Source organism: Henckelia pumila, chromosome 2, assembly GCF_033568475.1.
Source record: "Henckelia pumila isolate YLH828 chromosome 2, ASM3356847v2, whole genome shotgun sequence".
In the NCBI taxonomy this organism is placed as follows: Eukaryota; Viridiplantae; Streptophyta; class Magnoliopsida; order Lamiales; family Gesneriaceae; genus Henckelia; species Henckelia pumila.
Window position 1 is genome coordinate 119741120 of NC_133121.1, and position 26802 is coordinate 119767921.

Sequence of the window (26802 nt, forward strand, 5' to 3'; positions counted from 1 at the left end):
AAAGTCTCTTCGAAGACTATACCAAAAGAAAGGCCATAACCAAGATCTCAATCTAAAATGACCAGATTCGACATTCAATCAATCTGACAAAAGTTCTAACAGAAACACTAACATCTGATCATGTCTGAGAACCATTCTGTAGGGAATACAATAGCAGATTCATCAATCGGTCAATCAAACTCGGATGGAAATTCAAACTCAGACTGACCGGTAGCTCTGCAACAACACCTGTCGAAAGTTCCCAATTCTATTCTGAAATAATAAACTGTACCACCGAAATCAGATCTCTCTCTCAGCTACCAGCTGTGGACAGTCCAGATTATCAGTAGTTATTCTTTAAACTTCCTTCTGCATCTGTTCTGAAAAGATCAATCCCTCAATTCTCTGAATATCCGTCTGTCATCTGAAAGAATATTGAATAACTCAAAAGTGCCGATCTCTAGATACTCTGCTTTCTCGAAACATTTGACGTAGCAAAACAATTACTCCCAACATACGATCTCAGCACTGAACTGAAACTCAAACTGTAACCCAATCTGAATTTCTTCAACGAATTCTCATACATGCTTCAAACTCAAAATCGAAACTGTATCAATCGTCACTCAAAGAGAATTATCGATAGTAGATAAAATAAAAACATATCTTTCGGCTTAGAGCAACAGCTGCTGCATTCGATATCCCCGAAATGAAAAGATTTCCAATCAAAAATTCCTCAGTACTACTAATCATCTTCTCTTTCTTATACTCAGTCTGTACAGAAAATTATTACTACAGCTACCAACATCAGGGAAGATTACGGAAATTTCCTCATAAGAAAAGCGATACAGATCTTCTAATCAATAAGATCGCGACGAGATCAAAGTCCAGATTCAGACATTAAGTCTCGAGCGTCTTCAGCTGTCTCGATGCTCAGGCTAATAATTGATTCTTCCAAACAATAATAAACCTCAAATCTCAATAAGAAAAAGTGCAAAGAACCGTAAGGTATGCAATACAGAATAATAAAGAATTCTGAAGCGCTGGTCAATCTCTTATTCAAATCTATAAGAACTGGTCTCATAAGATTAAGTCCAGACATAAGAATATATCCTGCTGAGTAATCGGCTTTACGAACGATAAGAATTTCTCACAGAATCTGCGATAGGACTCAAACATCTTCAAATTCTAGGTAAAGACGTCGATATAGATCAATTCATTTTGTGTCGGTCGTAAGGTGATCAACAGAAATTCCACCTCCAGATAACATGGTTGATAAGAACACCTCAAACCAATCAAAATTCCGTCGATAAAATAGCGTATCACTGCTCGGCATGCAATCAGCGATCATCAACCAAGAATCTAAAAGATCAGTACAACTCTTCAAACGGATGAGAAATCCACCGATCGAATACTTACGAATTCATCTAACATCTCTGATAGGTTGAGTTCAAAGGGTCTATAAAACTGAAGACGAGTTTACAATTCAAACGGTACTACAACAGAATCAAAGCGGCCATACCTCATTCCGAATCCACTCTTCCATACCTCTTTCTTACTACTCTCAAATAACGATGTCTGATCTCAAGTCGTTACTAAAATTAACTTCATAAATCAGAGTCAATCCCGGAATCTCATCTGGCAATACTAGCAAACTCTCTAACCACTGATTTATCAACCAATTCGGGCTAGATTCTAAGACATTAACTGTATACAAAGAGAATTCCTCCGTAAAATTCTGAAATCAAGCGATCATACAACAGACAAAAGCAAATATGGAATGCAAAAGCTCAAAAGGCAGAGGATGCATCATAGTAATATCCTCAGTTAAGAACAAGGAGCGTAACAGAACTATCAGAATAAGAGCATAAAATCATACTCAACAATTACCTGTTGTGTCATCATCGGGTGCAACCCAAGTCTGCGGATCCTCATGGAGAGAAAGATTCAACGTCTGTTGAATCGGAGGTTGATTCATGATCGAAGAGCCTCTAGGCCGATTCTCGTGCGGTGGTTGAAATGAGGGAACTACACGAGCTTGTCCCTCCTATTGAACCATCGGTCTAAAAGAACTCCCCGACTGAGACCCACTGGTATAACGCTGAGGACATCTCCTAGCAAAGTGTCCTGGCAGATGGAAGATATTGCAGCATCCAGAAATCCCAAGGCAATGCTCACTAAGGTGTTGACCTCCACAGTTATTGCAAGATACACCGGAAGATCCTGAACTATGTTCGGAACCAGACTGTTTCAATCCGCTGGAGCTGGAAGAACTACTCTCATACTTCTTGAATGACCGTCCTCTCGGTTGCAAAAGATCTCTAGTGGTACTCCCTCTGTACACGGTCGGTTTTCGGAACGGAATCTGCCTAAAAAATTCAGCTTTGAACAAACTCCACAAAACAACCAAACCTTGATTCTATAATGCCTTCTTCCTAGAAATCCACCAAATTTTGGCAGTCCCTTGCAGTTGGTACATAACTAACCGAATTCTACGGTCATCGTTGTATTCCAGAGAATCAAATAACTGGTCAATTTCTTCTAACCAATTCACACATTCCACTGCACTCTCTGAACTTCTCAGGGTTTGGGGTTGAAAGGTCTGGAACCTCATCAACAAGGCTTCCATCGGTGTTGGAGTAACGTCCATTCTTCGGTCGTAGAACAACCTCGTTCAATCGAATTTCGATACGAAATGTTCATGTTCAAAAATTTATCGAGGAACGCATATTTCAAATTCGAGAGCATTAGGACACAACATCTCAATCTCAACTCAATCATCTCGTGTCCATAATCTCTATTCAATAATTTTCTTCTATCTCAGAAATATTTAGTTGCAATTGAGAAACAATTACAGTTTATATTCCAGATAATTCATGCTTCACAAATTAAACCACAAAATCATGCAGTTCAAATAATCTTCACGTAATAAAGCATGCTCGCATGGTATTTAAACAAACAATTAAATAACTCAATCACATGCGAGAATTCAATTCATGCGAACTCGATCTACCCTGCTCACTCTAATTCAGTCCAAGAAACTTATCGCTCTGATACCACTTAATGTGAGACCCCGTTTCTAACCATCTAACTCATTTAATTAAACACAAACGAACACGAGGAGCCGCGGAAAAGAAATCAAAATTTTTTTTTTAAACGAGCTACAGGCGCGGGTGCGCCGGAATTTCGCAAGATGCAAAATTCCAAGCCCAAGAGAGGCGCGGGCGCTCCTCGAGTTGCGCGGGCGCGCTGCCCCCTCGACCTGCACTGAAAAACACTCCCAAAAAGCAAAGCTAAAGCTAGGGAAAGTGCAAAACCATAAACCAACTTAATCATAAACATGCATTGATATATCCGACTGTCAAAATATAATACATGAAGTTCTAGAGTTGTACAATAATCAATCTAGTAGAACATGCATCACTTCTAAGTTTTACAATCAAAATACAACAAGTACAACCGAGTTCGAAAACAAAATCGACTCCTACAATAATGAGGCCTCACTCTATCAACTCGACCACCTAGCCACGCGATCTCTGACTCGATCCTGTCCCACCTGCCGTCAAGTACACATACAAATAAAACGACAGCCGGATAATTCGGTGAGAATACAATTCCCAGTAAAAGAGACAAAACATGCATATCAAATAATATATCGAACGCGATATATGAAATAACCAAACAATAGTTCCAATAGCATGTCAATAACTCCAAATCAATTGCATAAAGTGCAATGCATGTCTTTAAAACAAGGATTATCAAGTCTGGATAATCACAAGGTAAAAGGTTCTCTTTTCTCAATTGGGATCCCGAGGACAAAATATCACCAACACACCGACTCTCTCGATCGAGGTGGACGGTGCATATTTTTCTCCTCTAAACTCTGGGCACATATAGCGAGTGTTTCTCGACAATTGGTAAAAATCTACTAACCAATGTCACTCAACTATAGTCCATAGAACATCTAACTCTTCTGGGCCTCTCTTGCCCACAAAAACAAAGGTAATTGGCTCAATATGAATGCAATGCAAATCAAAACTCATTCAACTGATTCCAATAAAATAAATAACATATAATTCAAGAAGCATGCAAGTATGTGATTTTCCCTAGGACACTCGAATCATTCCGATTCGAGTTAATCGTCCTATTCCATTCCAAAGTCGTTTTTTACCTCTTCTTTGATTGACGTAGCTGAAATCCGGACAAGCTACAAGCACAAAAGGCTCAATCAAACATCATTCGATTCAAGTCAAATAATAAATTAACCTCGATATCAAACCTCGATCAATTCGTCAACGATTCGAATTCTGTAATTTCTGGACTCCAAAATCGGAAACTGAATCTGAAAGGAGATATAAAAGAATTTCAATGTCAATCCATCCAAATCAACCATTCAAACTCAATTCCAACTCCTAAATCCAAAATCTCATCAATATAAACGATTGATATTCCAAAACTCAAACTGGCGGCATAACGGCTAAAACTGATCAAACCGGAAATACAGACAGTATAATATCAATCCAATAAACTCAAATCATCCATCAAACCCAAAAATGGCTAAAACCCAACAAATCTCCAAAACCCAAATTTCGAATAAATCTTCCAAAAATCAAAACAATTCCGAACGACGCTCAAATTCAAAACTAACTGAGAATAAACGATCAGAACTCTGCCAAGAATAACATACTCGAAACTCAGTCGATTCTAACAACATCCGAAAAACAAAACGTATCTGATCGGAGAAATACTTACGGTATAACGGAGCTCTCGCTGCCGTGATCGTTAATCTGCCTTCAGAATTAAACTCCAACGAACGGATCGACCGGAAATCGAAATCACAAAGCTTGGAATGGGTTTGGGGCGTCGTCTATGGAGGAGAGAGGCGAGGGAGAGAGGAAGAAGAAGGAGAAGGAATGGAGAAAAAAAGTCAAAAGCCCATTAAATATCTAAAAATCTCCATTTTTTCATTTTAGTCCCTGAAAAATCCAAAATTTACAAAAAGGATCCTGATCAAAATCAAGTCGGCTCTTGAACTCTGAAATCTCCGATTAACTCAATTAAGCTCAATTAAGATAAATTCGGGGCGTTACAGATTCAAACTTCTTCGATATATTCAGTGTTTTTCCTTCTTTCTGAAAGTGATTTTGACTCTTTGAAAGGATGGTATTCTGTTCTGGTCCACATATCCTCAATGGTTTTCCAACAGTAGGAGCATTCAAAACTTTAGGTTTCTGACCAGGTTTCTTAAAATCTCTCATTCTCTTCAAGTAGTTACCAAATTGTTTGGTAAGAAAGGCGATTGAATCATCTCCTAAGTCAGACTCGTTGACTCCCTGTGTCAGATCAACAAAATCATTGTATGAGTCATTAGAAACTTGAAGTGCAATAGACTTACCTTTGTCCTTTTTTTCAAAATTCATCTGTAACTCATATGTTCGAAGTGAACTCATCAATTCATCCAATCCCAGAATTGATGTGTCTTTTGATTCATCAATGACACAAATCTTCATTTGAAATCTTTCTGGAAGTGATCTCAACACTTTGCTAACCAAGCGTTCATTTGAAATAGCATCACCAAGATCAATTGCCTCATTCTCGATCTTCCTCAAGCGGCGTTCATAATCATCAATTGTCTCACTCTCTTCCATTCTCAGATTTTCAAACTGAGTAGTGAGAATCCTTCTTTTGGTTCGACGCACACTATCTGATCCTTCACATTGCATTTGAAGTTTTTCCCAAGCCTATTTAGCACATACACAGTTAGTGACCAGTGAAAACATATTAGAATCAAGAGAAGTAAATATAGCATTAAGAGATTTGTTGTTCATATTCGAAGCAGCAGTTTCATCGGCATTCCATTCCGTTTCTGGTTTGAGGAGAAAATCTCTTTCTCCATCAGTTCTCCTTGGTGGATTCCATCCTTGTAGCACACGCTGCCATGCTTTTTCATCAATCGATTTGATGTAGACACGCATCCTTACTTTCCAGATAGAATAGTTGGATCCATCCAAGATTGGAGGGCGTTCAGCAGTTCCTGAATAAGGTATCTCCATTGTGATGTCCTGTCAAACACAAAAACAGAATCACACTTAATATCGTCAAGTGAATGTCTCTGACGCCAATTGTAAGGTTTGGATAGTCTGAAATCACAGAAATACCAGAAATAAATATTCGAGTCTATGTTATCTTTCAGTGTTGTCAACACTTCACGATAACACTATGTAGCAGAATAATTAACTAACAATAAAAGTAAATAACACAAAAATAATTATGCACAAGTACTAAGTACTTGTACGATGCCTCATGGCGAAATAATCACTAGAAAATCAAATCAGTTTACAAAAAACAACTAGTGATTGTTTTACGAAAAATATACTTTTCTCAACAGATTGAGAAAATAAAAGACTTCCTAAAAACTAGTAAAAACTAGAATAAAACATCAATAGGAAGTTCTAAATCGAAAAACGAAAATCAAAGAAACACTTTCTGAATAACACTTCACTCGTGTGTTCTTTAGTTTTTCCAACACTACTCGGCAACACAACGTAGCAGTAGTATTTCTTCAGAAATTCTTCAATGATCGAACTTCAATACTCTAGAATTTCTGCAGTACTTTTTCTATGTATTTTGCTCTCTACGTTTCACCATCTTCTCTCTTGATTGTCTCTCTCGTTCTTGTACAATCTGATCGGTCCAAGCACTCCTATAAATAGATCTTCAATATGTTTTCATAAATAAGAACCTACAAAGCATGAAAATAATATATCATCAGAAATCACATATTTCGAATCAAGATATATCTGATATTACCAATTTTAAAACATTTTCTAAGAAAGGCAAAACTATAAATATAGAAATTGAATGCAATAAGGAAATAATTTAAAAGACATGTACACAACATGTTCTTTCAATTTACTTTTCATATATTTATGTATCTAAATGCTCAAACAAAATATTTCTCAATAGATCAATAATCAATTATTAATGTGACTTAGGTAGTGTTTGAGAGAGCTTCTAAGAAGCACTTCTCAGCTTTTCGTTAACAAAATTTCACAAAATTTTAAATTTTTGTTAACGAAAAAGCCGAGAAATGAGCCTAAAAATCTCTCCTAAACACTACCTTAATGAATTTGGAAAATGCTCATTTGAAATGTAACATAAATCACATCAATATATATATATATATAGCCAAAACTTGACAGAATAAAACTCAAAATTTGAAAAGTGAATGGAGGTGAAATATATTTTCTCTGCTTTTGACTTTTGACCGTACGTAATTAAGTAGTTAGTACATAAGCCACGAATGAATTATTTCATGACTGTTATTTATTGCATTTTGTTCCTTATTTTTGTGAAATTTGGATATAATGGTAATTATGATCATTTCATGGAGATTTTATAATTTTCCTTGTGACCCACAATTTGCTTTTTTAGCAGAAAAAAATAATTATTTTTAAAATTTAAGAAAATTAAGGCGATGGAATCGTTCTAGCTTACTAGGCGACAAAATATTTATAAAAACCAGGGCCACGTGAGAGTAAGTGATGTCTACTTGTAGTCAGGACTCAGGCCTCCACTAACTCGTGCAAATTATGAATGTATATGCAATTTTTATTTTTTAGGTTTTTGTTTTCTCCATCTCCATAATTAATAGTAATGTTTATTTCTCATTTTTTGGTGCGTGGGATGGCAAACTCATTGTGTCTAATGTTTCCAGGGAATATTTTAGGAAAGGCTTTTTTTAAATTTTTTTTATAATTTTGTTAAAAAAAAATTTGAGAATTACATGTTTCCTAAGAGTCCTATGGAACGTTACCAAAGATTAATTTCTTATATCATTCCAAATTAACTAAAAACGAGCTAAATAAACTCATTTATTGCATTAATATTCACGTACGCAATCAGCTTTATATATATACAAGGCTTTACGTACCCTCAAAACTTTACTGCTCAGGATGAAAAGTTTGAGGAAAAAAAAAAAAAGATGGTAGCACCAAAAAAAAGCAGATGCTTTTCTAGCTAGTTTGCTTTGCCATTTTCTCTTCCTCTCTTTCTTTGATCTTTATTATTTTGCAAGATAAGAAAGAGAGGTTCTTTTTCAGTGTGTCACTTCTGCAAGATATCATCATGTTAATTTGAAGGATCTTCCCCTTGGCCTTGAATGAAGAATATGTATTCTCAGAATAATATTATAAATGGCGTTTCCAATGGGAGAAAAAGAAGACCTGCTGGCACGCCGGGTACTTCATTGCTTACCACTTATTTATCTCTATCTTTATATAATACAAACACATGCAAATTAAGAATGAATTTTTTGGAGTAAAACTCACCTGCATTTTCTTTGAAAGTACCACTAATTAATATAGCGAAAAATGGTGTTGGATCTTGAGTTTCTTGAATCATATATATATATATATATATATATAGCTATCGTACGTGCATAAGTGCATTGTGAGTGCAGATCCAGATGCAGAAGTTGTTTCCCTTTCACCCAAGACATTACTGGAGTCAGGCCGCTACGTGTGCGAGATCTGCAACCAATGTTTCCAGAGAGACCAGAATCTACAAATGCACAGGCGCAGGCACAAGGTGCCGTGGAAGCTTCTCAAGAGAGACCATAAGCCTGATGATCAGCAAGCCAAGAATCGTGTGTTCGTGTGCCCCGAGGAGACATGCCTGCACCACGACCCCAAGCATGCGCTGGGCGATCTTGTGGGGATAAAGAAACATTTCAGGAGGAAACACAGCAGCAACAAGCCATGGGTCTGCCAGAGATGCTCCAAAGGTTATGCGGTTCAATCAGATTACAAGGCCCATGTCAGGACTTGCGGTACTCGGGGACATTCTTGTGACTGTGGCCGAGTTTTTTCCAGGTACGTATCAACCAAAGTTCCACGTTGGTAGACCAAGAAAATGAGACATTTTGGGTGGCTTCAAGAGCAAAATCATGAAAGCTTGTGGACAATATTATATCAATATGAGATATCAGATTCCATTAATCTAACATTTTTCTGTTTTCATTCATAATATATATGGACCATGTGTCACAAATACATTTGATATATAATACTTTGTAATATATATTCTCAGAGTGGAGAGTTTCATTGAGCACCAAGACTCGTGCACCTGCATCCGCCACCACAACCCGCCACCGGAGGCCAGTTCTTCCCCGACAGATTCAAGCTCCACCACTACTCCATCCATGGAGAATTCCAATTTCAGCGCAGTCTCGATCCCAAGAATCCACGTCCCCACAAGTACTACTCATCGACATAACTTAGAGCTTCAGCTTTTGCCATCATCCACCAAAATGATCGGTGCTCGTGAGAATGACGATCGTTATATTTGTAAGACGATAACAAGTGAGCAGCAGCGCCTGAATTTCGCTGAAAATGGTTTCGCGGAAGAGGCGTTGAGACGAGCAGAGCAGCAGATTGAACTGGCTGAATTGGAGTTCGCAAAGGCTGAAAGAATCAGGCGGCAGGCGCTTGCGGACCTGGAAAAGGCTCGGGTTTTGGAGGAGCAATTCACCAAGAAAATCAGCAGCACGATCTTGGAAATCACCTGTCATGCTTGCAAGCACAAGTTTCAGGCGCTAACAGGCAGTACTCTTCCGACTGCGGCGGAGAGCTCTTCGGCTATGAATTACGTGCCTTCAGCTAAACTGAATTTGAAGAAACTCATTGATTAAGATGTTTCATTATCCAAACAATTGTTTGATGATTATTTATCGTTAAATTTCGCAAAATGGTATTAATTCGATGCATGAATAATTAAGTCTAGTTAATTTCTCGCACTTTAATTATATATCCATATTTTTTGACCAAATCTAAATCAAACACAAGCAACCATAGTATTATTTGCTAATGAATTTCTTGATCATTGGTTTCATTGCAATCATCGATGGTCCAAATCTGGTACAGGACTAGAAACTGGACAATACACGTGATGGGAGTAGATGAGTTTGTACAATGCCTAAACAGTGACATGCATATACGCGTGAACATCTTATATTAAAAAAAATATATATATATTTTTCTTGATATAACATAAACTCGATCGTCCGAACAATATATAAACGTGTAAGATTGGCCTGTAATGGTACAAACGAGCTAGTGAACACAAAATACATTAATTCACTGTAGGTAGGTAGCTAGGATTATGTATTGTCTGAACAAATAGAAGCTGGCATATGCATGGTTTTCGGAGCCTGAGATTGAATGATTAAACATCAGGGACTTGTCTCTCTCACCCCAATTAATATGGTACAATTCGTGATATTTTTATTATCAGAACCAATATTCCAATTTTTCTTGCCAAATACACGGGTACACATACGTGTGACAAGGAAACTTGAAAATACGTACCCTTTCGGAAATGGTTGGCATACTTGAAAATATATGATACATCATGTAGGGCCTAAGCCATGTTGGACTCTAACACAACATCGATTAGCTTTTATTACCATATCAAATGATCATTGGCCTTTATGAGAGCTATTTACAATGCTACAATAAAAATAATACATTTATCTTGTTTAATTACTTGGATAATTTTAATGTATGTAATGAGTTTTATTCTGGTTACGTGAGCCAATGATAGCATATCAATGAAAAATAATTAATATTCTATCAATTTAGTAATTTTCGGTGAAAAACCATCAAATTCAAATAAAAAAACAAGAAAACTGCAATTTCGGTCATCTATATTTTCATATTTCAGTTTTAGTCCTGCGTGTTTTGATTTTTGGCAATTTCAGTCTTTTTTCTTTGAAAATGCATATGTGACACTGTACACGTCAGCTCCACATCAGCACTGCATTGGTGCCACATCAGCACTGCATCAGAAAAATAACTAAAATTGACAAAAAAAATAAAGATAGCGGACTAAAACTGAAATCTGAAAATATAGTTGACCGAAATCGCAAAGTGACAAACATACAGGACCAAAAAAACTTTTTTTTTTCTAAAAAAAACACTCCAAATTTACTGGATAAAATTCATAAAAAAACCAATTTACACGACTAAAATAATTATAATTTTTAATTGTCGTAAACACATGCCACCGACGTATTGCAACGCAAACACATGTACACACGCATGCTCTAAAACTTTGGTAGTTGGCCAAGAAAAAATTGCATTAGTACTATAAAGTATAAACCCTCTTAACAATAAAGGTCTCTCGAAAACTGCCGGGATACGATGAATTTAAATCACAAATACTCCCCATGATCAGATGCATGGCACTATTAATTAATACACACAACCCTAAAATTTTTCCCACTTGCCATTTTTTTCTACAACTCATGCATGGAAAGTGACCCATTTTCATAACCCGATTCTATCGTTATTTTGTTTGTCTAATTCCTTGCACCATATGTGTGAGTGACCAAGCAACACACATATATATATATAAGATGATATGAGGACTCTTTAAATCTTTTGTGTTGCATCTTAATATATATATATATGTTTAATAAAATACAATGTCTCAATTAGACTTGAGTGGATTCAAGAAAAGGAAGAGAGGTGAAAGGGTTTTCAAGTTCAAGATGTTCGGAGAAAGAGGGTATCCTGCCGAATTTAATGGCTCGTTCCATGAAAATGTGAGAGCCCTTCTGGAATTCGGGCAGCTTGAGAGCGGTGTGTGTGGAGGAAGAGCGAGTTGGTCGTTTCAACTCGAAGCTCGCCGCCATCCATTGTTACATCTCTTTCTGTTTGTTGTTGAGGAGCCTGCTGAGCTATCAATTGAGCTTCATTGCAAGCACTGTCACTATATAGGTAGAGTAGTATATTGTAATAATTAAGCATTTTATGCCGGGACTGGATCCAGAAATTAGGGATGAAATTTTAAGTTCTAGTTTGATTCATTTGTGTATGCATGTTAATTTATGGTGCATGCATACTTCTATTTTCAGATATAACTAGTACCTTTAAGATGTCTAAATTGTTAGGTGTGTTTCTGGTTTTAATCTTCAATATCTTATTAATTATATGTCACCAGTCTAATTCTCTTGATTGAATATATATAGTCATGAATAATAATTATATATCTTTAAAATTTAGATCAGGCTGGGGACATCACATGATTTGCAATAAGAAGTATCACTTTGTGTTGCCATCAAAGGATACAAATGTGTGTGAGTTACAAGGGGAGAGCCATTGCATGCATGGCGTGTTCCATTCCAACGGGTTCGGGCATCTTCTCTGCATCAATGGGTTAGAAACCGGGTCGGATGTACCCGGTCACCAGATCATGGAACTCTGGGATCGTCTGTGCTCTAGTCTCCGCGCAAGGTTCGTGCCATTCGACGTTGAATTAACTCACTTGTCACTCTATATATATTACCAAAGATACGCTAATCTTGTAAAGTACTTTTGTTCAATGTTGTAGGAAAGTGAGTTTAAAAGATACGGCGCAGAAGAAAGGCATGGATCTAAGGCTGCTTCATGCAGTGGCCTATAGTAAGCCATGGTTTGGCCATTGGGGCTACAAATATGGGCGTGGGACCTTTGGAGTTACTCAAGAAATGTATCAAAATGCTCTAAAAGCAATCCAAAGCATTCCCCTCAGCCTACTCACTCAGAGCCTCGGCGTCGAATTCTGCAAAACCGAGACGAAAATTATCTTGGCACGGTATCAGGTGTTGTCTGGCCATTCCCTAGTCACATTAGGTGATCTATTCCATTTCATGATCGAGCTGAAGTCTAGGCTTCCCAAAGAAAGCAGCAAGGATTCTAACTATCCCGGAATAATGTCGGATTCGTCGTGTCGATGGTCGCCTAAACGGGTGGAAATGGCCATTCATGTGGTGGTTGAGGCCTTGAAAAGAGCTGAATTTAGGTGGGTTTCTAGGCAACACGTACGAGACGTGGCTCGAGCCTATATCGGCGACACGGGATTGCTCGATTTCGTGCTCAAGTCTTTAGGAAACCACATCGTGGGGAAGTATTTTGTGCGGCGTTGCCTGAATCCGGTCACCAAGGTCCTAGAGTACTGTCTAGAAGATGTCTCCCGTGCATTTCCTAAACAAGATGGTTCCCCCTTCATCGAAGCAAAATGGAAGCCTCAGCATAAGATTGGTTGGGCTCAAATCATGAGAGACATCTTCTGCATGTACAAAAACATCCTTACACAAGACAAGTACTCAATCACAACTAATGGGACATTAGCCTCTATTCCATTGGCATCAAGAATTATACTAGACACAAAGTACTTCCTTAAGGATTATCGCGGGGACGCGCCTTCGGAGGATGAAACCACGACACAAAAGATCTATTGCACGGTGGTTTTAGCCGATCATGATAAGCACGAATATGAGACGGTAGCTGCAGACATAGAGAACGTGTCGTCGATAACACCATACGAATGCTTTGAGTTGAAACATGGTGCTACATTCGACGAGCTTAAGTTTGTAGTTGAGAAGACATTCAGAGAAATTTATCTGGGATTACGAGACTTTGTTGCCGGATCAATGATGAACATCAATCCGAATGGGTCGGATTTGGTGTTACAGAAAGTTATAGCCGGTAGTAAGATAGCGTTTGAGGGCGTCCTCGGATCAGGAGTGACTGGTGATGGGATCTGCCAAGGATGGATGAAGAGAGATGTAGTTGTGGATTGTCCTTGTGGAAGTAAAGATGATGATGGTGAAAGAATGGTGTCCTGTGATATATGTCAAGTTTGGCAACACACTCGTTGTGTTCAAATCCCAAATAATCAAGAAATTCCAAACATATTTCTATGCAGCATTTGTGAGCAAGATATAATGCATTTCCCTTCGTTACCTTAACTATATCTAATTTTTCTTTTGTCAAAGTTATATATGTTGGTGTAATTTTTAATGTGGCCGATTCAATACCACACCACTTGCATATGCTTATATTATAAGCTACATTTATTTTTTTTTGGAAGTAATTGCTATATATTGGGTCCGAGTATTCATAAACTTTTGTATTATGTGTAGGTCGATTTGATCCGGATAGAAACAAAAAGTTATAGCTTTGTGAGAAAAAATATATATATATTTTTATAGATTCGATAAAAATCCATCTCATAAAATTGACTCCTGACATATAATTTTTGTGTTGTTGTATGCATAGAAAACATAACCACATTGAGTTCGGATTAGTCCATAATCAATGTCTTCTTACATATCTATTTCATTCACAAAACCAGAATTAATAAATTTGCTAATAAAAAAACCGGGTTTTGTAACCCCGGCCAAAAAAAACCGTATAGTCTGTGTATCGGATCGGGGTCCTACCCCCGTCTCTCTATCATCTCTCTCTCACCTCTTCGTCTCTCTCTTTCAAATCTCTCTCCTCTCTCCAAAAAATTAAAGTGTTTTTGCCTTAACAAGTGAGTCTCTCTCCTCTCTCTCTCTCTTTATATTGGATCGGATTGGATTGGATGCAAAATATATCATACGGGCTATGCTCTGTTACCTCCATCTTTAAAGCTGAATGTTCTTTTTTTTTAATCTGTATTTCTGATTTTTCTGTTTTGTTTTGTTTTGTTTTGTTTCTTTTCGTTTTTGTTTCAGATCCCTTTTGTCTGAATTATTAGAAATGACTCTAGATGCCCAAAGATTGAATCTTTTTTTTGAGAATCGTTGTTTTCTTGAATGTTTGTGGATTTTAAATAGATTGTTTATGGGATTTTCGATTTCGAGATTTGTTTGATATTTCGTTCATTTTGGTGCCTCTCGTTTGGGTTTTGAATGACTACTCTGCCTGGCTATTTGCTGTGGTTTCGAAATTGTCCGGATCTTGTTGGTGGTTTGGATTTCGAAATTGTGGGTTTTTGTGGGTTGGGGGGTAATCTTGAATTTCGATCGGTGTTTGATTCACTTGGATTGGGCATGATTTGTGTTGGACAATTGATGTTTTGCTTTAGATATTGGAATTATGCGGAGTTTAATTTATGTACATCACTGATTCTGATGTTAATTGCTCACCACCAAGCATCTCAACGCATTGTTCCCTTCAGATTTATACCAGGAAAATGTAGATTCAAAATCCTGAATCATTTCTTAGATGATAACCGGCTAAATGCCTTGTTAGTTATGACGTTTTCCAATTCATCGTTGGAGCAAGTTGCTGTCTTTAGCTACTTAAAAGATTTATTGATTCATTAACTGAATCTGTATGCTTCATGGATTTCTCGAGTTTTCTGGTTATCATTTCGATGATCTTTTGTGCCAAGAATGCAATGTTGAATGGCTTTATGTGGGAACTTAATGCATGAGATTTTATCTGATTTCATTCTGTAGTTGTAATGGATGAAGACAGCTTGAGGAATTGGGGTTATTATGAACCTTCCTTTAAAGGGCATCTTGGTCTCCAGCTCATGTCTTCTATGGTGGATCGGCATACAAAACCTTTCCTGTCAGGACATGATAACCCTTTAATGGTTTCACCTAATGGCACCTATCATCCACGGGATCGTGTCACTGCAGAACTTCCTGCCACGCACATGGACTATGTTCGAGATAGTTGGATAAACCATCGGGAGAAATTTTTGCACATGTTCCCAACCAACACTTTTAGCCCGGTGGTTCTTGCTGAAACTTCTGGGACTCGTCATGCCATGCCAGCACCCCACCAACCCGAGCCAACAAAAGATACCGAGTCGAACATGGAAGAGCCAAGTGTGAAGAAGGGACGTGTTCCTGCAAAAAAGAGAGCCGCTTCTGCGGCCCCAAAAACTTCGAAATCAAAGAAGCCAAGAAAAGGCCCTGTGCCGAAGGAAAATGGTAAAACCTCGGTTCATCGTGCAAAAACATCGAAGAAGAACATCGATGTTGTGATAAATGGAGTTGATTTCGATATTTCTGGTATGCCTATTCCTGTTTGCTCTTGTACGGGTACTCCCCAGCAGTGCTATCGCTGGGGGTTTGGGGGTTGGCAGTCAGCTTGTTGCACAATGACTATATCCATGTATCCGTTGCCTATGAGCACCAAAAGGCGAGGGGCAAGAATCGCAGGACGAAAGATGAGTCAGGGTGCTTTCAAAAAAGTTTTGGAAAAACTCGCATCCGAAGGCTATGATTTCGCTAACTCAATTGACCTGAGGACTTACTGGGCAAAACACGGTACCAACAAGTTCGTAACAATCAGATAAGACTTATTTTCTGTTAGCCACGACTGGATTGACACCATATCAGTTATGTTTTCACTGTATATATTCAGTGGCCTGTGGCAGAGGTTTGCTCCGTTCTTCAAGTTCTTGAATTTTCGAATACATGCTTTATGTTTAAAACTTAGACATTTGAGCCTCTTAAAGCTGTTAATGAGTTATCGTTTATATTTGTTTCATTGGCTAGCAACATTTTCTGGCCACTGAGAGTAGGATTCTGAAATCTTTCTTCTATTCTAATCAATGGACAGATATTGAGAAAGCATTTTACTGTCTTTTTCATGCTGATGTTTAGTGACCGATGTTTATTGCCACTTCGAATGCATTCTCTATTTAAAGTTTGAACAAGCATACACTACATAGTTTTGCATTAATCAACTACAGTCAATACTCAATAATGATGAACTCTAAGGATGTTTCCAGTACCTTTCTTTTTGCTCGCCCGATTTTCTTATTTCCTGCGTGCTTATCTTGTCTATAAAATTGCTCGAGGGGGAACTTAAAAGTTTATCCTCACAAGATGTTGATCGTAAGAATGTCCACAGCAAGGTTCCACAAGAAATCAAGTGGACAGAAAATTCAGAATACAAGTTGCATGCCAAAACATAAAATCCAAATCTTGGGGGGAAATATCTGAGTCAATATACATTTTTTCCTACAGTTGAATTAGATAAAACTATAGGCACTTAAATGATCACGATTTTTTTAAGAAAAATCTAAAAAGGGAACAACCAACGATAGAAATTTCGTGTAGTCATCGTGGTCCTTCATTCTTGTACAGTTTATAATCACTTCTGCAAGAAGCAATCAACTTTGATCGAATGAAAAATTTCCTTTATATTTCAAATATAAATTTCGTCACCCCAATCTCAATGCATGTAAAAGGGAAATCCCGTTAATTTTGGCATATTTTGGTAACACCGGCCGGTCCTTTTCTATAGATAGGCTAACGAACTTTTAAGAATTTCACTCACAAGTTGATCGACCAAATCAAATTCTTTAAAGATTTAAAGATATTTTTTTTATTTTTTATTAAAAAAAAAAAAAGAATAAAGTTTGTGATTAGCAGCTAGCGAAAATGATCCATATATATCAGTAAAATGCACAAAAGCCGCCGTCTGGCATTCGCCACTCTTCCACGCTTTTCTTGGATGCCATGCCCATCTCTCACTGCAGCTTCTGCAAAACCAAGAAAGCACAACGAAAAGTGGGATGTTTGTCTCTATATTCAAACTAAACGGTGAAAGTAAAAGCTAACGCTATATCAGAATCATGGGTCCATTAATGATTAAAGAATGAAAAATATCAACTTTGGTTTCATTTACCAAAGGAAAAGTACTGTTACATGGAGCCAAGTGGTGGGAATCTTTCCTCTCTTTTCACTGTTTGGAGAAATCCCATCATGCCAAATCTATCTTTCCTACTCACCATATATACGACCCCTACTAACTTTGTTTTTCATTCTTAGTCTCTGCTACTACGTGCATGCATTTCAGTTCATTCCATTGTCTTTTAACCTCGTTTGTTTTGCAGAGGTTACAGGAAGGAGTTCGGTGAAACCCAATGTCACTTTCCTACGTGGGTTTTCCAAGCAAAGAAGATCATGTAATTAATGTTATTCTCTTTCCCTTCTATCGTATATACTTACTTTGAAATGGCAAATATATCGTTATGTGTCGAGTTTCTTGACAATCTTTCGGGTGAATACGTAGGCCGGGGACAAGAAAAGCATGGATGCAATGGTGGAAGATACCGCAGATTCCGGTACAGACTTGGGGATGAATAAAGAGAAGAGCTACTTCGGGTTATGGCCGATTGAGCATCCGATGGAACCTGATCCACACCAGGACAGACCAGTGAACTGCCCATTGCCTCACTCTTCTTTCATAAAAGTGAGCGTGTCTCTTTCTTATTTACATGAGCTAGCGATATAGACACATGGGAAAAGTTATGGTCCATATGAACATTACACGAGCATCCTAAAAAAGTTGCAAAAATCTCTCACAAGCAAAACAAAAATCTACATGGTATTTTATCACAGCCTAGATAACTCCATAGTCCATATATATCACATCATCCGAGTTTATTAAGTTGCATCTCTGATGTTAAATTGCAGGAGGAAAGAGTTTGGTTCGGAACAAGGCGCAAGAGGCATCACAGCCTTCGTCACAATCAAGACCATATCAAAATCACCCCTTTATCGAAGGTCCCTCTTCCACCAGTGTAGTAAAATATATCAAATGCTTCAGCACCAGCGAGTAAACGAAGTTTGAATCTCGAAAGAGCAATCATGCACCTTGCTGGCACATCAGAAGCTATGCCTACGTTACTGCAATTTTACAAGTCTTGTCTTTTTTTTTTTTCCGCAAACATGTACGTTGCGTGCTAAGTGCTATCCTTTTAGTGTATCAGTGTGTGCAAAATCCGAAATATTTCTGCACAATGGAATCATGTAAGATTAACCAAGAAAAGTTGATCTCATTGCCAACTGATTGTTTGTCAACTTTGGCACTTACAGTGTTACCAAGGGTGCAAACATTTTGGCGAGCCATATCAAGCTATTCACAAATTGCTGAACTCGAGAATCAAGTTCAAACAATTTCGTATATTTTTTCAATCTGAATTAAAGTAGAATTTTAATATAATAATATGTGTACAAGTACACTTGTTAAACAACCTCATGAGCTGGGGTTTTTATTTGACAAAGCTAGATCACTCACACCAGATTAATCAAACTGTAATTCGAAACAAACCCGGGTCCAAATTAGTTCTGAATAAAGTTTGAGCTTGAGCTCTGATTCGCGTTCTACTATAACAAATTCAACCATGCATAAGAGCATTAAAACTTACACAACAAATGATGTCAACAAATAGAATCGTCTTGGTAGAAATATATACAAAACAAACGTAAACTAGAAAGGAAATAGATTGAGTCGAACGGTGAGAACTTCCACTTGAAAACAGTATTTGCACTTGCTGTCTCTACCAAGGAGTACAAAACACTAGCATGTAGCCTCAATCCATCTTCGAGTAGCAGGATGTCTAAATGTCAGTTAACATTGCCTACGGCTAAAACATGTTTGGAAGAAGCTGGTACAGCATAAATCCACCTATATTCACAACCTTTAGCTGGTACTTTCAACATAGCATGGCCCGTATTAATCAAAAGATACTTGTTTCTGCAAAAGTGGGGTGTTAAAAAACTGAAATAAATCAAAAGTGGGTGGCAAAACAACTTGCAGCATAAAACTATTTATATAAAACAGAAAAAGTTAAGGAAAACTGGGACCCTTGGATCAAATTTGCGGAAACTTCACAAACCAGAGTGTCAACAGTGTGTGCAACGTTGAAACAATTCTTTTTTTTTTCTTTTTAACAAAACCGTGAGTGGTTCAAAACAGATTCTTTAGCTTCTTTGCAATGATAATGTTCAACAGCAGCTGGATACACAATTCAATCTCTCAAAGCTGAGATCTAAATTCTTATCTTTGAGCAGAAACATCAATAGTGTAGTAGAGGCAAATAAAGTATTATAAGGAAAAACGTACCGCTTCAATTTTACTTTTAGCTCTGGGGGGACTCTGGCTCTGAACCGTAAACAGATGAAAATGACATTGTATCTTCTTTGGGGATCGCCACAAAGTTTATAGGAGCAGTGGAAAGTCTTCTCATTTCCTTGAAATATCCGTTTTGTCGACCGGAATAAGAACGTGGAGTATGGACCTCCGGAGTTGCACAGCCAACAGAGTTCCGACGGGGTGAAGGGGTCACAGATCCATTTCCATATGCTTGGTACCCATTTGTAGTCCTAAAGCTGTTGCTTCTTCTAGGACTTGGCTTAGAACCATACATCGCCTCTTTCTCAGTAAGTAGCATATTTTGGAGTTTTTTATGATCCTGAACAGAAAATTTCATATCAATGGGGCACAGGATAATCATGGTTATTTTTACAATTATTATATGATGCAACACACCACTCACAATTAGTATGGTCCCATATTTTGTGCCATTGTATATGGTAAGTAATTGTAATATCAGTTGTTGTAAAAGGACAACTTAGTAGGTAAACATCTAATTGATGCAGAAATATACAACACCAAGAAACTTTACTCAGATTATTAATTTGTTTACCCTGGAACGCTTTTTCTCCTCTTCCTTCTGTATTCTAGTCAGTTTGTAATCCTCCAGTATTGATACCAAACGAACCTGAAGGCAAATGACACAAAAAAAAAGAGCCAATTACTCCAATCATAGAGAAGATCCAATTATTCCAATCATAGTGAAGAAAAAAATCTGAAAGTGCACATGAAATATTTTGGAAAACCAACCCCATCATAGAGAAACTGTTTATGTTTCTCATCCTCCCATGCCAGTGTATGTCTAATCAGGTTTTCAACCATAGCTGAAAATCATAGCACGTTACCTCCAGATACTTAACCAGCTTAATCAATAAACAAAAAGTTATATAGTCTCTAATGAAGTACCTGGTATTTTACTTATCACAGTTCTTGCTCGCTCTGCCCGTTTTAGATTCATGTGTGCACCTCTCCCAGCACTGTACCGGTTATCATCCTGATAAATCAGACCATAATTACAAACAAGCACATAAGATATGGAGAAACGTTTTCTTCATCCTATTCTCATCAAACCACACTTTCTAGATCAAAACCATTATTTTTTCGCTTACTCGATTATAATCTTCAAGCCAATTTTCTTCATCACAAGCAGAAAGCCATCGGTCAATCTTTTCCATTATTTCTTTGCGAGTTAAAGCTTCATCTTTGGCATTACATATTTGGGTTTCAATGTTAGTTAATATTTCACTCGGATCCACCAAACCTGCAAAAGATATGGATTCCAATCAGTACCTAGCAAAAAAATAACTTACATAGAGTTCTTCTCGAGGACGGTGTCATCTACCTGAGTCTATCAAAGCATTAGTTTTATCAGCAGCACTACTTGCATCAGGTTGAATATGAATTTTACGGCAAATATCTTCAAGTTCTGATCTCTTCTTCAGGACAAGTTCCTTCAGCCTGCTAGCTTTCAGCTTACCGAGTCTCTCGACCTCTGCCGATGCCTGCCCATGATAACATTAGATTTACTGAACTATATTCACTTAGAAGGGCAGACTGCAAACCATAGGGAATGGTCTTGTTAAATACCTGTTCAACTATCTCCACTGTAAGAGCACCTGCTTGCACAATTTCAGATTCTGACAAATTGAGGATCGAAGTAATCTTCAAGAAGTAGACCTTCTCTTCATGTTTTGTGTCCATTAATTTCCAGAGTTCGAAGAGAGATCCAGCTACATCTTTCAGCTGCAGCAGACCATAGGTTGCAATGAAAGGGAACATGGGAGATTTATCAGCTACTTATTAGAGGTAAATGATACCTTCTGATATCGGAATTTTCTCTCTGTTTTCAACCTTAGGACAGCCTGATCAAGACCCTCTAATGTGCTGTCGCTGATATTTGTGGCATGTTCCAGGCTAGATTCGCGCAAACTAGGATCAACATCGCTCACTGTTTTGCCAAAATCCAACCCTAGTACACTGCTCAAAGTATGGACCTCATTCACATAATCCATGACTTTTTGAAGGCGTTCAGACTGCAAATCATTTTCAAAATGCAAGAAGTGAGTTATAGAGCTCTGAACTCTAATACAATATTAGCCTGTAAAGTTGCCAAACTCTAGCAATCTCCATAGCACAATATTCCATCAGATAATACATTCAAACAACACAGGCTATCAGAACAAAAAAGAACACATGCCAGTCAATCTTATACTTCTACAACATTATTTATCAAAGGCCGTGCTCAAGTAGGAGTTGGCCAGTCTGCGCAATCCTCAGTGCAGGGAGTAAAGGGAGAATTCGTCCATGCCTCCAACAATCAAGAATGTCATGAAAAGCCTCAAAAGAGGAAATGATTACATGAAAGATTCCATCGACTAGTTTGGAATCATAGTTTACAAAGAAGAAACTATAAATTTGAACCTAGGCCCCACGTGCCAGTTTGGCAGTTTGACATAGCTCATAGACCCCAATGTTGCGAAGTTGAATGATTCTAAGGCTATAAGAAATGGGTCATCATAGTGGATGCAAGACACTAGTACGTGGTAATGCTTAATTTTTCAGGCCAAAAGAGACATATGTTTGGTGTTGGATTGATGTCCAGTGACATTTATCTTAGAATTGATGAATTGACTCTTATTACGCCAGCTCATCCTTTTCTCCAAGATTTGTTAAAATTCATATCACTGAATCAAGTATAGAATGGGAATGAAAAGGATGATCATGAGAAATGGACCTAAGCAATTTCTGGATTGGCACTAGTGTCATCAATCAAGATGGCCCATAAGAGAGAAGCTTAGATTACGGAGAAATAGTAAATATGTACAATTTCAAATTGACTACAAGTTCCTGAGACAATATTCCATACCTTATCCTTCTGTAGAGCACGGAGACGTGATTGGTATTCCGTGAACTTTCTCAGCGACAAATCTTGTTCTTCCAGGTCCAATGAGGTTGCGGCACTGACAAGATGACCATATCCAGAAATCTCACTCGTGATTTTCTCAATTTGTGCCTTAATATCTGCAAATTGTTTTGTTCTTTCTTCTTTCTTACGCTTCAGGTCCTCTACAATTGGTGTAACAGAAGCCAGTTGTAATTTCAATGATTTTGATTTTTTCTCTGACTGGACCTGTAACATTCACAATTAGTAAGTTGATAAACAATATGATGTAACCCCTAGAGAAAAGATAATTGAGCTCAACAGTCATGATTGATGATGACACCACATTCTATACTCTCTGCCGACCTTTCCCAGCATATTTTTTCAGAAAAGAAATGAGCACAAACAGATGAAACTTAGATGCAGTAGTACATTAAGTGCGTCCAAAAACATATACAAACATTATCCAGCAAAAATTTTAATAAAATTATTTGAAAAAGGGGAAGTTACATTGACCTCCAATCAGGTATATGAAAAATACAGAAAGATTGATAAAACTGTCCAGACACTAGTTACATGCAGATAAGTAATTTTTAAATGTTTCCTGTATTTTTTTTATCGATACACATAAATAAGATGCTATGTTTCATATGTATTCTCTAACCTCGTCCAACAAAATAATCATTGCAATCAAAACGACAAGTAACCAGCTACCCGTGAATAGTGTGACGCAGTAAATAATGATATCCTCTTTGCACAGATTTTTATTGAAAATTTTATACTTTTTAAGGGGTGAGTTTTCTCAGCTGAATTACTATAAATTTCCAGCAAATTAATCATCGAACAGCACTTAACTAGTTAACTTCCTGTCATTTTGCTTTAGTCGTAACTTATATGTTTCTAGAAGCTTTTCATTTTGCAGACCTCACAACACATTCAAAAGATATGAGAAACCTTTGTTCAAAATCGCAACAAACATACTGCTCATTAGAGAAGCATGAACATATCATGGCACCAAACATACTGCTCATTAGAGAAGCATGAACATATCATGGCACAACATATGGCCAAAACGAACGTTGGGCTCGTGCGACTAAGAGTTCTAAGTTTTTTACCAATAAACCAAACTTTCTCACAGAAATTCTTACAGACTTGTTCTAATTATGACAACATAGAAGCAGGGGGAAAACACGAAGTTAAAGATTTAATTCATTATCAACATATCCAACCAGAGAAGAAAAAGGGGGATTGTTCCAGTTCTAATAAACACTTCATTACCGGCGAGTTCATATAAATTTCTCCAAGGGCAGCCATGAGCATCGCAACCTCGGCTTCTCTGGCAGCAATAAATTGATGAAGGCGAGCTTTTTCATTTGCAGCCTCCTCAACCTTTTTTCGGTAGATTTCTAAGCATTCCCGCTCAAGCTCCAACAACATGCGATCTTTATCAGCTTCAGTTTCACCAATTTCAGCCCATATTTGCTGCTCATTGATTGAGTAATCTCAAAAAATACCCCTTAACATAAGTCCATAATGCTAAAGCAGTACAATTTACAGTTTTTCTCACATCGGTGTTGGCTCCAACATATACTGGCTAAAGCCCATTTTCTTAAAGAATCATAATTTGTAGACGTAATTAGAACAAACGTGATATGCATAATTATTCTTTCCATTTTTTTGCAAGAATCCCACTTGAACTTCAACCACTACACGGTTATAGGTAGCAATAATTACACATAACAGAAAGTCAGAGAAAATTCAAAGGCTCGTTTTCAATTAGGCTCCCTTGAAGTTAATTTAAAATGGAAACTTTAAAAAAAAAGCAAAAACGAAAAAAAACACCAGCCAAGCAGCAAATTCTTAAAATCATGAGAAACGAATTTATTTCCAAGTATCCGAGTCTCATCCACCCAATTAGAAAAAGGTAAAATCAAAAGGTCACTTCTACTCCCATTTTCGCAATAAACCGTTACTAGTAGAAAGCCGAAGCACCCCAAGCTTCTACATTAGGAAGAAATTAACACAAAAACCTAAAGAATGCTCGAGAAAATTGATGCGCACAAAAATTCTAAATTTTCAAAAGAAGGAAAGAAATCATTACGTCGAAGATACAGACTTCATAAAGAAAGGAAAAGAGACCTGAAGTTCTTTGACTAAAGCATGGCAATTGTTGCTGGTACGGACACTGCTGCAAGTACTCCCAAGAGCTAGCATTATTTCCACTAAATTAATTGACCCTTTTCGCTTTCCGTTCTTTTTATGTTTCCCTTCCAACTCACTGCAGAACGAAAGAGAAAGGCGAATCCAACAAAAATGCAAGGCTTTTAAGCATTACCAAGAAAACAACACAAGACCTCCACAATTCACAGCCAAAAATAAACCAAGAAAATGAGACTCTTTTTTCCACTTTCTCCACTTCGTTTGTCAAAAAAACTCGGCAGCTGCTGCTCTCTTTCCTCCACACAAAAACAAATTTTTTTCAACGCAGATAAACACACAACCACCAACCCTTAATTGGCAACAACTTGCTTTAAAATTTTCTGGGAATCCTTTGCTTATGTTCTTTGTTAAAGAAACAAATGGGCCAACAAAAAATTAGGTATAGTAGAGCTAGCCAAAAATTCTATACGTATAATACAAGAAAAGAAGGGGGCACCAACCCAATTATGCACCCAACAGCTACCGACTGTTTAGCGGTAAATTTGCTTCTTCAACAGGTTAAAAATTAAAATGGATTGGAGAAAAAGTGAACCAAGGTTTAGCCAATTGAGGGTTTTCTCTCTCGAGTGTGGGGCTTCAATGGACCAATGCGGGTGGATCTACGCAGATTAAGCATACTTGTCCAATTCTTTTTCACTCTCCATTGTTTAGCCATGAGAGAAAAATAATGGCTCCGTCACTCACTATTTATTGCAAAATATTTTTATTATTACTTTCCATGGTTGTGTGCGTTCGTTAATTATGTTCATATTTATAAGGAAAATTAATAGATTTTATAAATAATTTAAATAATATATTTATCTCACAAATTGATCGTAAAACTATTGAAAGAATTTCAAATTCACTTAAGTTTGAAGTATAAACTAAGTCTTGAATTTCACACCTTGTTATGACAAACTCTTATTTCATCTAAAATATATATATATGTATGTGTGACATTTAAAAAAAAGGAAGAAAGAAAGGAAAAAATGTGAATGTAAAGCTGGAAAATGTTAAAAGTGAGAGGGGCACATAAACATCATGAATTCCACCAAGGAATCCCTACTCATTTAATAATGATGATGTCAAATGAGAGGACACTTATGCCTCACCCTCTAATATCAACCAAAGTCCAACTTACATAATTGGCACCCTATAAATTATTATATTATTTTCAACTCTTTTATTATTCGAAATAAATGCACACAATTTTAATTTTAATGCGACATTTTAACCCCAAAAATATTGTCTTCCTACAATTCAACTCTAAAAGTACATTTGATTTTAATATATAAATTTTTCTTTTTTTTAATTTTAAATAAAAACATGGTTATCTGGAAGTTAAAAGTATTTTCCTTCATGAATGAAAACAAGCATCGAGTTGAGATACTAAGGTAGTATTTGAGAGAGCTTTTAGGAAATATTTCTAAGTTTTTTTTCAAAATTTTGAAGGAATAGCTTAGAAGCGCTTCCTATAAACTATCCCAAACAGTATCTAAGTCTATATTTGGATTTGAAGAAAAACTACCTAAATCTATATTTAGGTAAACTTTGAAGCAACTTTAGTTTTTGTTTCTTGTTTTTATTTGATCATTCTATTATTTATTTATTTTTTTGGAAAAAAAAAAACAAATGTTTGTTTGGAATGGATCATAATTTTCGTCAGGAATGGGAAAAAGCGTCTGTTTGGGACAAATAGTCCAAACATGTGTATTTTATGGTTCAAACTTCAAATGGATAAAATAAGCATCGGGTAAGCAGCACGAAAATTTGTAGGTTCAATTGTATTATTGGTTATATAAAATTTTGCGGTTTTATTGTGTTGTCAAAATTTTGTTTTAACTGACCGTTTTATTTTAATAACTGTAGTAGTTTTTCGATTTGATGTTGATAAATATACGCTAATATGTCACGAACGTGTGTAGTGTTACATTAACATTTTCGATGTAAAACAAAATAAAAAAACTAAAATTATCAATATGATCATTAATACTAAAATGAGTTATTTGCACCAACCACCCATGTTAA

General features: G+C 37.0%; 5 protein-coding genes across 7 annotated transcripts; 4 read left to right on the forward strand and 1 right to left on the reverse strand.

Moving 5' to 3' along the window:
* The first annotated feature begins 7952 nt into the window (after window positions 1-7952).
* Window positions 7953-9728, forward strand: LOC140883665 (protein indeterminate-domain 14-like). The gene is made up of 3 exons (XM_073290221.1): window positions 7953-8216; window positions 8438-8849; window positions 9067-9728. Exons 1-3 carry the CDS (start codon window positions 8138-8140, stop codon window positions 9665-9667), a joined length of 1092 nt encoding a protein of 363 aa, XP_073146322.1. The 5' UTR covers window positions 7953-8137; the 3' UTR covers window positions 9668-9728.
* Window positions 9729-11461: 1733 nt separating this feature from the next.
* On the forward strand, window positions 11462-13768 carry LOC140885499 (PHD finger protein MALE STERILITY 1). The gene is made up of 3 exons (XM_073292483.1): window positions 11462-11756; window positions 12047-12272; window positions 12370-13768. The coding sequence occupies exons 1-3, from the start codon at window positions 11462-11464 to the stop codon at window positions 13766-13768; spliced, it is 1920 nt and encodes a 639-aa protein (XP_073148584.1).
* A 467-nt stretch (window positions 13769-14235) lies between these two features.
* On the forward strand, window positions 14236-16430 carry LOC140881324 (protein BASIC PENTACYSTEINE2-like). The gene is made up of 2 exons (XM_073286531.1): window positions 14236-14337; window positions 15251-16430. The coding sequence occupies exon 2, from the start codon at window positions 15256-15258 to the stop codon at window positions 16099-16101; it is 846 nt and encodes a 281-aa protein (XP_073142632.1). The 5' UTR covers window positions 14236-14337; window positions 15251-15255; the 3' UTR covers window positions 16102-16430.
* Window positions 16431-17307: 877 nt separating this feature from the next.
* Window positions 17308-18597, forward strand: LOC140885423 (uncharacterized). Of its 2 annotated transcripts, XM_073292380.1 has the most exons (4): window positions 17308-17362; window positions 17650-17721; window positions 17829-18008; window positions 18233-18597. In XM_073292380.1, exons 2-4 carry the CDS (start codon window positions 17680-17682, stop codon window positions 18341-18343), a joined length of 333 nt encoding a protein of 110 aa, XP_073148481.1. In that variant the 5' UTR covers window positions 17308-17362; window positions 17650-17679; the 3' UTR covers window positions 18344-18597. The 2 variants fall into 2 exon arrangements, with proteins under 2 accessions (XP_073148481.1, XP_073148480.1); XM_073292379.1 differs by lacking the exon at window positions 17308-17362 and having other exon boundaries at window positions 17379-17721.
* A 1067-nt stretch (window positions 18598-19664) lies between these two features.
* Window positions 19665-25516, reverse strand: LOC140880392 (65-kDa microtubule-associated protein 6). Of its 2 annotated transcripts, XM_073284771.1 has the most exons (12): window positions 25236-25516; window positions 24715-24853; window positions 23854-24057; window positions 22561-22824; window positions 21512-21727; window positions 21282-21437; window positions 21037-21196; window positions 20804-20955; window positions 20601-20688; window positions 20445-20518; window positions 20248-20322; window positions 19665-20013 (listed from the first exon to the last, which is right to left on the reverse strand). In XM_073284771.1, the coding sequence occupies exons 2-12, from the start codon at window positions 24787-24789 to the stop codon at window positions 19681-19683; spliced, it is 1797 nt and encodes a 598-aa protein (XP_073140872.1). In that variant the 5' UTR covers window positions 24790-24853; window positions 25236-25516; the 3' UTR covers window positions 19665-19680. The 2 variants fall into 2 exon arrangements, with proteins under 2 accessions (XP_073140872.1, XP_073140873.1); XM_073284772.1 differs by lacking the exon at window positions 25236-25516 and having other exon boundaries at window positions 24715-25206.
* Window positions 25517-26802: the final 1286 nt, after the last annotated feature.

Bases quoted from the DNA above. Each gene is read 5' to 3' on its own strand.
- LOC140881324 (XM_073286531.1), top strand. From the start codon at position 15,256: ATGGATGAAGACAGCTTGAGGAATTGGGGTTATTATGAACCTTCCTTT.
- LOC140885423 (XM_073292380.1), top strand. From the start codon at position 17,680: ATGTCACTTTCCTACGTGGGTTTTCCAAGCAAAGAAGATCAT. The intron at 17,722-17,828 runs GTAATTAATGTT...GTGAATACGTAG, and splicing joins TTCCAAGCAAAGAAGATCAT to GCCGGGGACAAGAAAAGCAT. The intron at 18,009-18,232 runs GTGAGCGTGTCT...GTTAAATTGCAG, and splicing joins CTCACTCTTCTTTCATAAAA to GAGGAAAGAGTTTGGTTCGG.
- LOC140883665 (XM_073290221.1), top strand. From the start codon at position 8,138: ATGAAGAATATGTATTCTCAGAATAATATTATAAATGGCGTTTCCAAT. The intron at 8,217-8,437 runs GTACTTCATTGC...TTGTGAGTGCAG, and splicing joins AAGACCTGCTGGCACGCCGG to ATCCAGATGCAGAAGTTGTT. The intron at 8,850-9,066 runs GTACGTATCAAC...ATATATTCTCAG, and splicing joins TGTGGCCGAGTTTTTTCCAG to AGTGGAGAGTTTCATTGAGC.
- LOC140885499 (XM_073292483.1), top strand. From the start codon at position 11,462: ATGTCTCAATTAGACTTGAGTGGATTCAAGAAAAGGAAGAGAGGTGAA. The intron at 11,757-12,046 runs GTAGAGTAGTAT...AATTTAGATCAG, and splicing joins CAAGCACTGTCACTATATAG to GCTGGGGACATCACATGATT. The intron at 12,273-12,369 runs GTTCGTGCCATT...TCAATGTTGTAG, and splicing joins TGCTCTAGTCTCCGCGCAAG to GAAAGTGAGTTTAAAAGATA.
- LOC140880392 (XM_073284771.1), bottom strand. From the start codon at position 24,789: ATGCTAGCTCTTGGGAGTACTTGCAGCAGTGTCCGTACCAGCAACAAT. The intron at 21,197-21,281 runs GTATTTAACAAG...TATCATGGGCAG, and splicing joins CAGTGGAGATAGTTGAACAG to GCATCGGCAGAGGTCGAGAG. The intron at 20,689-20,803 runs GTAAGCGAAAAA...CTGATTTATCAG, and splicing joins GGCTTGAAGATTATAATCGA to GATGATAACCGGTACAGTGC.